The 13,679-nt window shown below is 37.9% G+C and overlaps 2 protein-coding genes and 1 long non-coding RNA gene across 3 annotated transcripts in view; 2 read left to right on the top strand and 1 right to left on the bottom strand.

Annotated features, from left to right (window-relative positions):
- The window catches only part of Nvl (nuclear VCP like), a 141,283-nt gene extending 140,025 nt beyond the window's left edge, over window positions 1-1,258 (top strand). Inside the window, exon 25 of the transcript XR_007104441.1 lies at window positions 1,203-1,258. The gene's annotated coding sequence lies outside the window, so the exon portion shown is untranslated. The remainder of the gene's footprint in view (window positions 1-1,202) is intronic.
- A 638-nt stretch (window positions 1,259-1,896) lies between these two features.
- LOC124961858 (uncharacterized) overlaps window positions 1,897-13,679 on the top strand; it is a 98,067-nt gene continuing 86,284 nt past the window's right edge. The window contains exons 1-2 of the long non-coding RNA XR_007104345.1: window positions 1,897-1,953; window positions 2,469-2,620. This is a non-coding gene — a long non-coding RNA (uncharacterized LOC124961858). The remainder of the gene's footprint in view (window positions 1,954-2,468; window positions 2,621-13,679) is intronic.
- LOC124961857 (sphingolipid delta(4)-desaturase DES1-like) lies at window positions 4,765-8,508 on the bottom strand. The gene is given in 3 exon segments (XM_047520918.1): window positions 4,765-4,991; window positions 7,773-8,459; window positions 8,461-8,508. Coding segments are annotated over 3 exon segments (864 nt in total). The 5' UTR covers window positions 8,491-8,508; the 3' UTR covers window positions 4,765-4,844.

Here is a 13,679-nt window from a genome sequence, read left to right on the forward strand (position 1 = left end):
GCAAGGTGTCCACTCGGTGCCACCTGGAACCTCCTCTCGGTGGAGTCCAGTTACTGGCTTCCTGAGTCACATGCCAATTCAGATGAAACTTGGCAAAAGCAAAGCTGTCCTTTCTTGGATGACGCTCCTCATTCTTGTTCCTCTATTAGTAGCTTTCCAAGCAAGAAGTACCTCCCTGATCTGACCTGCATATCCTCATACTGTCCTATCCTATGCCTCTTCCCAGTCAGGAACCTCTGGGGGTGTCCTAATTTTCCATTGCTAATGCTCCCCACCCACTGTGGACACTGTAGCCACTGTGGGGCTCTCAGCTAATCAGCCTAGGCCTTCCCTCCAGATGGTTCACTGCCTCCTCTTCCCTCTGCAGGCTTCACCCATGCTGAACCTGCCTCAGAACCAAGTACAGAAAGGATCTAAGGCTATAGTAACACAGGGGATTCTGAGGGTAGTTTCCTCAGGGCCTTCCCAGTCTTAGGTCATCAGACTGTTCTTCCTTCATTCCAAATGACTGAAGCTCCAGGAAGATTTGCCTAACCAGAAGCAGCACATTTCCTTGTAAATTGAAAGTCCTTCCAAGTCAGCAGGTCAGGTAGCATAGAAGAGTGTAGGCTTTCACAGATGTGGGTTCTGGCCCTGGCTCCCCTCATGTGGCCTCAGGCTAGTCACGTGAACATGGGCCTACAGTTTCTTCACATGGAGGTAATAGCTAGCTTGTCAGGGTGGTGGGTTAGAATGCTGATCCGTATGTACTGCTGACAGAGCACCTGGTCCAGATATGCACCGTCCTCCCGGTCATAGCCACATACTAACCCTCCCTTTTTTGTGAAGTCCCTTGGTGAACTCTGCTGACCAGAATGTGCGTCTCCTAGTACTGAGGTATCGGCTCCTTTGTTTGAGACTCCTTTTTTTGTTCTCACTCTCCAGTGCAGTATTTGGTAGGGAATTTACAAAACGAAGGAATGAATGCACTTTTACTCTGGATTCAAACAGGAATATTTCATAGTAGAATTTTACATTTGAAGGATATGAAAAATAACATTCCCCAAGACATCCCCCCAGGGAAAAAGGAGGATTAGTGTGGCCTGGGAGGAGGGAGGAGGGAAGAAGGTAAACGTTCATCCCTTTCCAGTGACAATGGGTCCTGAAGGGAAGAGGCCAATACTGAACACCGGGCCCTGACTTTTCACCCTCCCCCATTGCAGAGGAGTCCTGGAAGGAGGGAAGCTTGTCCTGAGGCTCTGGGTAACAATGGATCCCAGAGGAAGAAGATAAGCGGTAAGTGCCAGCTCTGGGCTTTTATCCTTTCCCCGTAACACTGAGTCGTGAAGGGAAGGCGACAAATGAACTCTGGGCTCTAAATTTTTATCCCAGTAACAATAAATTTCAAGCTTTTACAGCTGTTTTCCTGAGTTAGATTTTTAACCTGAACAACTAGTTTTCTGACAGCCCAATCTCATGACCACAGTCATTAACGATTAAGTCACACTAAACATTCTGCTATGATTAACTCTTATTTTAACCTATAAAAACCCAGACCACTCTGTAAGCAGGAACCATTTTCTATCCAGAATGTTACCCCTCTGATGCCTTACTCTGCTGCTGAATAAAAGGCATTGGTGATTCATGAAGTCTGCTCCCGTCCTGGTTGTTTATGCTTTCATTATGGTGTCAAAACCATTTTGCTTATTTTTGCTCACAACATTGTTAAGCATTGGGGAAGAAAACCACAGACATCTATACAGAAATGCTTGTCTATAGGAAGTGATCAGTAAGGCAGTCAGTGGAGTGAGCACCTGTTAGTAGTGGAACATGTGTTTGATCCTATTTCTTTCTCTTTTCTTTTTTTTTTTTTTTTGGTGCTAGGAATTGAACCTAGGAGTTCTCTACCACTGAGCTACATCCTCAGCCTTTTTTATTTTGAGACAAGGACTCGCTAAGTTGCTTAGGACCTGGGTAAGTCACTGAGGCTGGCCACCAACTTTTGATCTTCCTACCTCACCCTTGTTGGGATTACAGTGGTCTGCAAGGCAGTGGAGTGAGCATCTATCTGGTAATGGAACATGTTTTTTGTTCTTTTTGCTATTCTTGGGCAGGCTCATCAGACATACTATGGGGAGTCTGGTCACGAGTTTTGATTCTGAAGTCACAGTGTTATTTTCAGATTCTGTTTCTGCAGTGTACTCAGTGTGACCTTGGACCACTTACTTAATCTCTCTTAGCCTTGGTTTTCTCATCTACAAAATGAAAATATTAATACATCATAGAAGCATTGAGACTTCAAAAAAATAAAGCATTTAAACACTTGGTATAATGGTTAATTTGAATTGTCAACTTGATTGGATTAAGAGATGCCAATGATTAAGAGGCTTCTGGGTGTGTTCATGAGGGTGTGTCTAGGAATGATTGGAATGTGGGATACTGAACTGAAGTGGAGACCCTTCCTAAGTGTGGGAATCACCACCCCATAGGATGGAATAAAAGTTGGAAGAACAAGGAAGCAGGTGCAGAGGCAAGTTCAACTCTTCTCGAATGGGTTCTTGATTGCTACTTCGATCATCTGAGGATATCACACTCTTGCTTCTTCACTCTTCCATAGCAGACTCTGCCAATGATTCTCCAGGTAGGTTCCAGAAGCCTTGGTCTCAGACTAAGGTAGCACTGTTGATCTTTCATGTTCTGGGGCTTCTGTGTCTTGGACTGTGCAGCTGCTGGTTCTTCCAGCTCTCCAGCTGCAGATGGCCATTGTGGACTATCTAGCTTCTGGTCATGTAAACCAATCTAATAAATCCCCTTTTTATAATCATACTTCCTGTTGATTCTATTCCTCTAAATAACCCTGGCTAATACACTTGGTGTAGGTGAAAAGTAAGAATTCTCAAGAAATGACTGTTGTTTTCAATTTGTACAAACACCCTCTGATTTAGCTATTTGTTTTAAAGAAATCTTCTCAAGTTCAAGGACTCTCTCTGGTGGTCTCAATCCTTTATCAAGAAATTGCTCCAAGTTCAGCACTGACCCAGTGAGGTTTAGCAATAGAGAAACAGAAGATCCCTCCTGCCCCTGAAGAGCTACAACCTCAAGGGGAAACAAAGAGTGTCTATTTACAAAACAATGTGGTTGCAGTCAAGAGAAAGTAATCACTGGTCCTCAGGGTCCAAAACATAGCATCTACTGTGGGGTGGAGGTGGACCAGGGAAGGCCTTGAGGCTTGAGACAAGATTATCAGACCAGTAATGGGGAACAAAGTTGAGACAGAAGTGATTACTAGTGTGAAGCCACTGCATGATTTCTCAAACCTTATTCCTTGAAGGTTCTAGGACCCAGCCTTCCTACTGCCCCAGTTGATAGATTTCTTAAAGAATGAACTGAGTTGGCATGGGAGTCAGACTACTTAGACCTCCTAGGAACTCTGAAACTTCCATCTAGCAAGAAGTGATAATTTAAGGGGAAATGAAAATATGGGGAGGGATGCTAACATACTCTATGTATCTGGTATATAGAATTCAGAGAGATTTCAGCACTTCTGTGGCAGCTGTAGCCATAGGCTAGAGTTCTATAGGTGAGGGGAGATAAGTGGTAGGGGAGAATACAGTCTGTTTAACTGTACTGCGAAATCCATGGGTCTGTTTCACAGATACTTTTTTAGTGACAGAGTAAATCTGAATTGCAAAGTTGGTTCTATTATCCTTCTATACTTTAGATCAGAGGTTCTTTAAGCAACAGACTCAATGTTACTAGGAATTTCCCTGGGCTAGGGAGTCAGAAAGGAAAGCAAAGCACTATGGGCTGAAACTGGTCTTGTAAAGCAGGTTTGTCAGTCCCCAGAGGATTGTACTCTCCATACTCGGCTGCCTGGGAGTTGCCTGCCACTATGAAACAGCCATATATTTCAACAGTAGTTTCCCATATTACACCACATTCCCCCAAGTGACCCATCTGAGGGAATCAGGACTGCCGGTCTAATAGCCCATGATACTGGGCTCCTTGCACTAAATACCTGCCATCAGCCCACAACCAGTTTCCCCTGGAATGAAGATCGTGGCAGTCTATCAGTTAAGCTGTTTAATATGTTCGAGAGAGTGTCAGTGCATCTAAAAGGAAGTTGGATGCTGGCCACGATTAAGTTCAGTAAGTACTTTATTCATGAGTTAGTCTGTACAGAATTCAAGCAGAACTAATGTAGGTCTCATGTATAAGAGTGAAAATTTAAATAAGTAGCTCCTCTTATTGTTTAAGACATTTCCATCTCAATCATTTATACTATATTATCTTTGGCCCTTCTTAAATTATTATTATTTTTTGGAGTGAAATTTTAAAGAAAGTTTCCCCTAATACCCAAGTAACCATGTTATAAAGACAGTGAAATACAAAAATGCAACAAATACTAATATACTGTGATTAACAGCTCAGTTCATTAGCTGTTTTAATAAAGTAAAACTTTATAGTGAAAATAACACACTAGAAATACTCTTTATGATATGCTTACAAAATGACAGAAATGGGTGAAGACTCTCCAGGTACAATAATACAATGAGTGAGTAAAGCTGAGCATGAAGGAGTAAGGCTGACTGTTTAACACCTGATTAGCTGCTGCTGCTTTTTTTCCTGTTGTCTTGTGATGGAGGGACTGAACCCAGGGCCTCAGGCATGCTGCAGGCAAGGGCTCCACCACTGACATATATCCTCAGCCCCAGATTAGTTTTGTAATAGCAGGAAGATCCTAGTGTGAAATTGTGTCATGATAGTTTCTAAGCATCACTGATCTTCAGTTTCATCATGCAAAATTCCACTTTATCAGCTATTTTAAAAGCTTCAGAGAGGAATGTCTTTGGGCACGGTGATATTTACTCCAGTACCTCCTTCCCTTTTGGATGCCTCTTCATTCTTGAGTAGGGACTTATTGTGTCATCCATCACAAAATCATACAGAACTCTCACCCACGAGTTGTAGTGGGGGAGGTTGTCATAGTACTCAGCTGCTATTTTCCTCACCTAGAAGGGAAAAAAAGACAGCGAGATGAATGGTGAGTGTTACTGGGGCCTATGGAGAATGACTGGTGAATGTCGGACCCAAACAGAAAAGGACAAAATGCCAAATCCCCCAAGGGGAAGTAACTTATATCTGAGCCCTTCCAAACTTCCAAAAATTCTTTCCTAAATAAGAATGATCTACAGTCGACACACATGTATAAATAAACCTTGATTATAATCCATAGTGAATTTATGTCAAAGCCAGTAGTGATCAGTTTAACAGTTAGGACAGAAAGATACCATCTTTCCAACAGTGTAAAATGACTGCCATTTTAGACCCTGAATAAACATTACAGTTGAGAGACTCTTGAAGTCTGAAATCATACTGGAAGATTATGATCATAATTAAAACAAGTTGATAATGTGTAAATATTTCAAAGACATGAAGGGGAAAATCAATAAATTCTTTAATACTGAGAGTTAGAAAAGGAAGGAATCTGCATGTATAGAATTCAAACGTTGCCAATAAATGTAAGAACCCAGAAACCACTCTGGACTCGGGAATTCACATAAGAGAGTTTATTAAGCACAGAGTGTCTCCCTGAAGGGTAAGAGAGAAAATGAGAGGAAAAGAGAAAGGGCGTGTGCGCAGGAGAGTGAAATGGAGGAGACATCATGAAAGCGAGGAGGAGAGAGAGAAAGAAAGTGAGGAGAGGAGAGCATGAATGTGAGGAGCAGAAGAAGAGAGAAAATGGGGGGGAGCTATCCTTAAGCAATCAAATTCCTCCGGGCTAACAGGGGACCAATAACGGAGAAGGATACTTGCAAGCTGACTGATGAACCAATAGTTAGCTAGGATGTTCACCGACTGACAAGAAGTTGGAAGGCAGGGAAATGGCTGCAGTGGAAAGGGTTGGGGAGCAACTTTATATTACAATAAATCCCTGATGTTTCTGTACTTCACAAAGTTGTGAGAAGATAGGAAAATACACAAAATGTTTTGTGAACAATAGTTGTTCAGGAAAAATAAGTAAACAATGAACTTAAAAATGAATATATTAAAGACACTATGATAAAAATGTTCCATAATTTGTAAGAGATGTTTGCACAACTCTGAGATGCTAAAACCACTGAATTATAGACTATTAATGGGTGGATCGCACCTGGGTTATAATTCAATATACCTGTTAGGAATTCACTTTATTATTGTATATCTATTAATGATGTAATAGCTATATACAATGTGACTACTATAATTTAACTATGCAATAAACGCAGGGTAGTTACTGAGAAAACAAAGCAAGATGCTCCTTGAAACACTGCTGGAATGGCAGAACTAGCAACTTTAGGGCTATTTGTTATGAACTAACAAAGGAATAAGACACCATGGAAGAGAGGGGAGAGTGAATTGTCACTGAAGTTCCAAGGGCCTTAAGCCAAGTGATGTGTGAATGAACTAAGTTTTCAATATTGGAAATGTTCCAGAAAATTACAAGTAAAAGTATGTGGTTTATGATGGAAAAAATTGTTTTGTTTTAAGGGTTACTGGCCTTCTCTTTAAACCATATCCCCTGCAGAAATGATAAAAATGCACATCCCCAGTGACAAAGGAGGCAAAAAAAGTTGTATTCTCTCTTCAGGGCAAAATGACACCCAGCAGCTGGGAGCTGGCATCATCACTTCAGACAGAAGTGTGCTGTTTTTTTCCCATTTTTATTCTGAAAATGTCACACCTACTGAAAAGTTTAAAGAATAGTAAAATGAATTCATATGCCCTTAACCATTTTACTAATGATTAACCCTGTGACTTGCTTTCTCTCTACATATACTATATCATTTATAATAAGCATGCATACTTTCTCTCTTTTCTAAATCTTTTGAAGGTAAGTTGCAGACATTAGGTGACATCTTACCTCTAAGCGTTTTCCCCTAAGTATCCTCAATGGACATTCTTCTACAAAAGCACAATATCATTACAGTAAAAATACAATATACTAAGTCTGTTGTCCAGGAAAAGAGATAGTACCTGCCTGGGGAAATTTATGGTATTGGAAACTGCTGTCCATTAATTTTGCAGATCAATTATGCAGAATACCTGTGCTTTTTTTTTTTTTTTTTTTTTTGTACTGGGGATTGAATGCAGGGACTCTCAACCACTGAGCCACATCCCCAGCCCTTTTTTAATATTTTATTTAGAGAAAGGATCTTGCTGATTTGCTTAGGGCCTCACTAAGTTGCTGAGACTGGCTTTGAACTCACCATCCACCTGCCTCAGCCTCCTGAGTCTCTGGGATTACAGTTGCATGCCACTGTACCCTGCAGATATCTGTACTTTATCATAAACCAATATGTAAGTTTTAGCAAAGCACATAGGGTTGATAGTGATGAAGGTTTCATGAACTGGTGCCTACTTTGCAGAGTATTTCTGAATTATTTTACTAGATAACAGATTTTATATATCCTTCAACACTTTTGAACCCTAAGTGTAACCATGAAGCTTAAAGGTCCATGAGAGTGAAGCCTTTGTTAAATTAGGTTGGCAGACACAGGATTTATGTTCTTGTTTTTATTTTTTATTTATTTATTTTTTTGCGTAGTGAGAATTGAAATCCAGGACCTCACACATACAAGGCAAGTGCTCTACCACTGAGCTACACACTAGCCCAATCCCCTTTTTTTCTTTTTTGTTGACAGGTAGTTTAGATTGACAAAATATACTAGATTCTTTAAAATGAGTGAGTCAAAACTAATTTTATTATTTAGCCATCAGAAATCAGAATATGTATCAAACCCTTTACTTACCAGTGGGAGGTTTTTTCCAGGAACATTGGGGAAGTCATGATGTTCATTGTGGTAACCCACATTGAAGGTAAGTAAATTCAGAGGCCCATAATACGAGTAAGTTTCATGCCCCTTTAAGAACATGTAATGTTCAGCTATGAAGTGTCCAGAAATCGGGTGCAAACCCAGACCAAGCAGGGATGCTGCCAACATGTAGACTAAAGATTTAATTCCCAAAAAGTAGTAAACTATGATGTCAAAAGTGATCTGGGCCACAGTATTGATAATTTCCAGGTAAGAAATTGGTTTGGGGTTGATGAGCAGAGGTCGAAAAGCATAAAAGAGAAGTTGAAGAAGAACCCATATAAACTTTCTGAAAGTGGTACAGAAGAACCAGCCCTCAAAGTCAGTAGGAATATCCACATCGATGCCGTCAGCTCCAAGATAGCGACGATGATCCATGTGATACCTCTTAAAGGAAATCGAATATGGAACCCCAATAGGAAGATTGGCAAACATTCCAAACCAGCGATTCCACAGGGCCTTGTGGTGGCCAAAGGCAAAATTGTGGGAAATCTCATGAATAGCCAGAGTCATTGAGTGGTTAATGCAGCTGCCGAAGATGTAGGCCCAAAATATGACCCATTTCCAGTCCAAGTCTTTTACTAAGTAAAATGCAACCAACTGTGTGATAACCATCATAATAATTAATCCATATTAAGTTGGAATCAGGTTTCATCAAGGATTTTATCTCTGGATATTTTGCTGTAAGGAAAAGAAAATCAGGAATGGAAAAAAGTACCTAGTTACTACTCAGCAACTATAATTAACACATTAACTAGATTTTCATCTCCAATCATAATATTCCCACTTTTAGAGACTTTACCAAATATTTATCTACTATAGGGAAGGAGTATATTCTGATAGTAAAGTTTATAAAGTACTATGACACAACTTAATATTCATGTAAGAAAAATTAGCCCCAAAATATTGAAGTGCCATATTCTTTTGTGTTAAATGTTTTATCTATGTTTAGATAGATCTTCAGCATCTTTACCTTAAAATGATTAGATCAACACATTTGACAAAGGCTAGAACACAATATACATTCTGTAGGTATTTTAAAACCATGAAACTTATTTTCACAGTTCCTCAGACAAATCACCCCAAGTGAGTTTGTAGTGAATTTTCAAAGTGATAACAGTATATAAAAGTCAGAAGTACAAGGAAGTCAATATAATAAAATGGAGAGAAAGAATAATCTTTTCAACAAATGATGCTGGAACAACTGGTTATCAACATGCAGGAGAAAGAAGCAGGATGCCTTCCTTAGACCATATGCAACAATTACTCAAAATGTATTGTAGACCTAAATATAAGCTATAAATCTCTAAATAAAACATTGAAGCTACATCATCATGGCCTTCAGAGTATCTTACATACTATATGAAAAGCACAAGTGATGAAACAAAAAAGTAGATAAATTAAAGTGTATCCAAATCTCTTCTGTTACAAGTGATACCATCAAATAAGTGAAGATCAGGTGTCAGGTAATATGATACCTCCAATAGAATGCAGTTTTCTAGCAATAGATTCCAAGGAAATCAATAAAGATGAAATCCCTGGTGAAGAATTTTAAAGAATGGGACTAGCTGGGTGCAGCACGTGGTACACACCTATAATCTCAGTTACTCAGAAGGCTGAGGTCTTAGCCTGTTGTGGACATATAAACAAAATCATACCAAAGGTAGTCTAAGGTTCATCCATGTTCTAGTATGTGTATTCCAAGTTCAAGTCCAGCTGGGGCGACTTAGCAAGGCTTGGTCTCAAAACTTAAAATAAAAAGGACTGCGAATGTAGCTCAGTGGTAGAGCATCCCTGGGTTCATTCCCCAGCCCCCCCCACCCACGCAACCCCAAAACTTAAAATACAATCCATAGAATGAGAGAATATAATTGAATGATCATCTATCTCACAAGGTAATTGTGTCCAGAATATACGAAGTAGTCTTAAAATTTTACAATTAATAAATATGATTCAAAGATGGACAAAGAATCCAAATGGACATTTCTCCAGAAAAGCAATATAAATGGTTCATAATCACATGAAAGATACTTATCATCATTAGTCATCAGGAAAACAGAAATTGAAACCACAGATTCAATTTCACACCCATTAGAATGGCTGTAATAAAAAAAAAAAAAGACAGGCAATGACAAGAATGTGGAGAAACTGGAACCTTCATAATTGCTAGCAGAAATGTAAAATGGTGCAGCTGGATTGGGGTTAAAGGTCAGTAGAGAGCACTTCCCTAGCATGCGTAGGCCTTGGGTTTGATCCTGCACCACAAAAAAAATTTAAAAATTAAAAGTGCAGCTCTTTTGGAATACATTTGGCAGTTCCTTAAAATGTTAAGCATTGAATGACCAATTACTCAGCAATTCCACTCCTAGATACCTACCCTAGAGAAATAAGAACATACATCCATTCAGTACTTTACACATGAATGTTCACAGTAGCCCAAAAGTGTAAACAACCCAAATGTTGATCAGCTAAAGAATAAGTGAAATGTGTACAAGCCACGCAAAAGAATATATTACTTGACCACAAAAAGGAATTACATTCTGACACATACTAGAATATGGATGAACCTTAGACTACATATGGTATGATTTTGTTTGTATGTCCCCAACAGGCAAATCCAAAGAGATGGAAAGTAGATTCATTGTTGCCTAAGACTAGCAAGCGGTAATAGAGGGATAGGAGAACTGCTGCTGGATTCAGAATATTTTTTAAGCTATTAAAATGTTCTAGAATTCAATGGAAGAACATTAAAATGCAAACCAATTGTTTAAGAACACATTTTGGCCAGGTGCTGTGGTGCATGCCTGAAATCCCACCTGCTTTGAAGACTGAGGCAGGAGGATCACTTCAGCCCAGGAGTTCAGGGACAACCTGAGCAAAATAGAGAAAACCTACCTCCTATAAAAGTATACAAAGGGAGGAAAAGGGGACATACTGGGAACTGAATTAGAGCAAATTGTATTCCATGCTTTTATAATTATGTCAAAATAAATCCTAATGTTATGTATAACTAAAACGAATCAACAAAAAGAAGGAAAAAGTATAAATAAAATTAAATGGTGGTGATACTTTTAAAATTCTGTGAATATACTAAAAAACAGCACATAGTTTAGGTGAATTTTATGATATGTGACATATCTCAATAAGGCTGTTAAAAACACACCATTTCTCTGCGAAAGTATAGTAAGGGAAGTATTTCTTGTGATTCATTCTTTTTAGGGGTTGGGGGGTTACTGGGGAATTGAACTCAGGGTCTCACTCATGGCAGGCAAGCTTGCTACCCCTGAGCCACATCACCAGCACTCTTATGATTTATTCTTCTTTTATTCACTAATAATTGACTAGTCCCTAGCCCTCACTAATATCAAACAGATGCCCTTTGAGTAGTATTTCCCTTCCCATCCTAGTTTATTGCTGACATTTATAGCCATTGCAAAATACAATGAACTTTCAGTCTTTTGAAAGCACTATAGCTCAGTATTTTCAAATGATACAAGCATATACTGATACCTGAGAGATCAAGTCAAGTGTGCATCCCTTGAGAAAATGACTCACCTTTTGCCAGCTTCTCAGTCAGTATTTATTGAGTCCTACACTCTGTGAGGCACTGTGTGGTATAATTAAGGAGTATAATTAAGTTTATTCATTTACAAAATGTTCTTGAGTGTCTTTTAAGTGACATCTCCTATCTTGAGCAAAAATGAGACAATCTTCATGAGAAATCAATGTATGAAACTATTACAGAACAATAAGAAGTATTTAACCATATTCTAAATAGTGTCATGTAGATTTTAACAAAAAACTGGTAATTACCTATGCATGGGCGAAGAAATGTAATGAGGAGAAACAAAAGCACAAAGCAGGAAAGATATACCGAAACATTCTTACAACCTAAGAGTTAATTAGGCACACACAAATTAAAACAAAATTCCAAGTATTACCCTGATGATTCTGAGTGGTAGTTTTGATATTTTATTGAAAAAAATAAGTTATATTTAAAAAAATAAGTTAAAAAATAAGTTAAAAATAAGTTAATACTTATTTTTAATATATATATACACATTTATATATATTTACATATATAATATATATACACACATATATTTTTAATATATATACACACACGTATACACACACACACTATTTCTATAACTGCCTATTTCACTGAACATAATCCTCCCATTCCATCAATTTTATGCAAATGACATAATTTCTTTCTTCCTTCTGGCTGAGTAATACTCTATTGTGCAGATACTCCACATTTTCTTTATTCATTCATCTGTTAATGGGAACCTAAACTAATTCCATATCTTAGCTATTATGAATAATGTCACAATAAGCATGGTGTACAAGTATCTCTTTGGTATGCTGACTTCATTTCCTTTGAATATACTCCCAGAAGTAAGATAGCTGGATCACATGACAGATCTAGTTTTAGTTTTTTGAGGCACCTCCATACTGTTCTCTATAATAGCTGTACTAATTTACAATCCCAACAACAACCTATAAGGGTTCTTTTTCTCCACATCCTCGCCAGCATTTTTTAACATAATCGCACTCTTTAATAATAGCAAGTGTTACAGGTAAGATGGTGTCTCACTGTAGGGTTTTTTCCTTTCTGATCTTTCCACTTTTTAAAATTTGTGCATTATTGTACATAATGATGGGATTTGTTGTTACATATTCATACATGCACTTATTGTAGTTTTGGTTTGAATTTTCCTGATGGTTAAGGATATCAAACATTTTTTCCATATATTTGTCAGTCATTCATATTTGTTCTTTTGAGAAGTGTTTCTTCAGATAATTTACCTCTTTTTCAATTGTATTACTTATTTTGTTGTTTTAAGTTTTTTGAGTTCTCTATATATTCAGGATATTAATCCTCTATCAGATGACTAGTTGGCAAATATTTTCTTCCATTCTGTAGGTTGTCTCTTCACTTTGTTGATTATTTCTATTGCTGTGCAAAAGCCTTTTAGTTTGATATAATTCCATTTGTTGAATTTTTGCTTTCATTTCCTGTGCTTTTGGGGTGATGGGATTGCATTGAATCTGTAGTATGGACATTTAACAATATTAATTCTTCTAATTTATGAACATGGGAAGTCTTTCCATTTTTTTGGTATCTTCTTCAATTTCTTTCATCAGTGTTTTGCAATTTTCATTGTTGAGGTCTTTTATGTCCTTGGTTAAGTTCATTACTAAGTAACTTTTTATAGCTATGTGAATGGAATTGATTTCCTATTTTCTCTTAACAAATCCATTATTGATATATTAAAAAGTTACTGATTTTTCTTGTTATGTTGCTTAAGTTGTTCTTTTTTTTTTTCTTTTCCTTTGGGGAGGGTGATCAGGGATTGAACCACTGAGCCACAGCCCCTTTTTTTAAATTTATTTTTATTGTAAACAAATGGGATACATGTTGTTTCTGTTTGTACACGGAGTAACAACATACCATTTGCATAATCATACATTTACATAAAGTAATGATGTTTGATTCATTCTGTTATTTTTTCCTTCCCCCCCACCCCTCCCACCTCTCTTTTCCCTCTATACAGTTCCTCCTTCCCCCATTCTTGCCCCCCTCCCACCCCCCATTATGTGTCATCATCCGCTTATCAGTGAGATCATTCGTCTTTTGGATTTTTGAGATTGGCTTATCTCACTTAGCATGATATTCTCCAATTTCATCCATTTGCCTGCAAATGCCATAATTTTATTATTCTTTATAGCTGAGTAATATTCCATTGTATATATATATATATATATACTACAGTTTCTTTATCCATTCATCAATTGAAGGACATTTAGTTTGGTTCCACAGTCTGGCTATTGTGAATT

This window comes from Sciurus carolinensis, chromosome 12 (assembly GCF_902686445.1).
Source record: "Sciurus carolinensis chromosome 12, mSciCar1.2, whole genome shotgun sequence".
Lineage (NCBI taxonomy): Eukaryota > Metazoa > Chordata > Mammalia > Rodentia > Sciuridae > Sciurus > Sciurus carolinensis.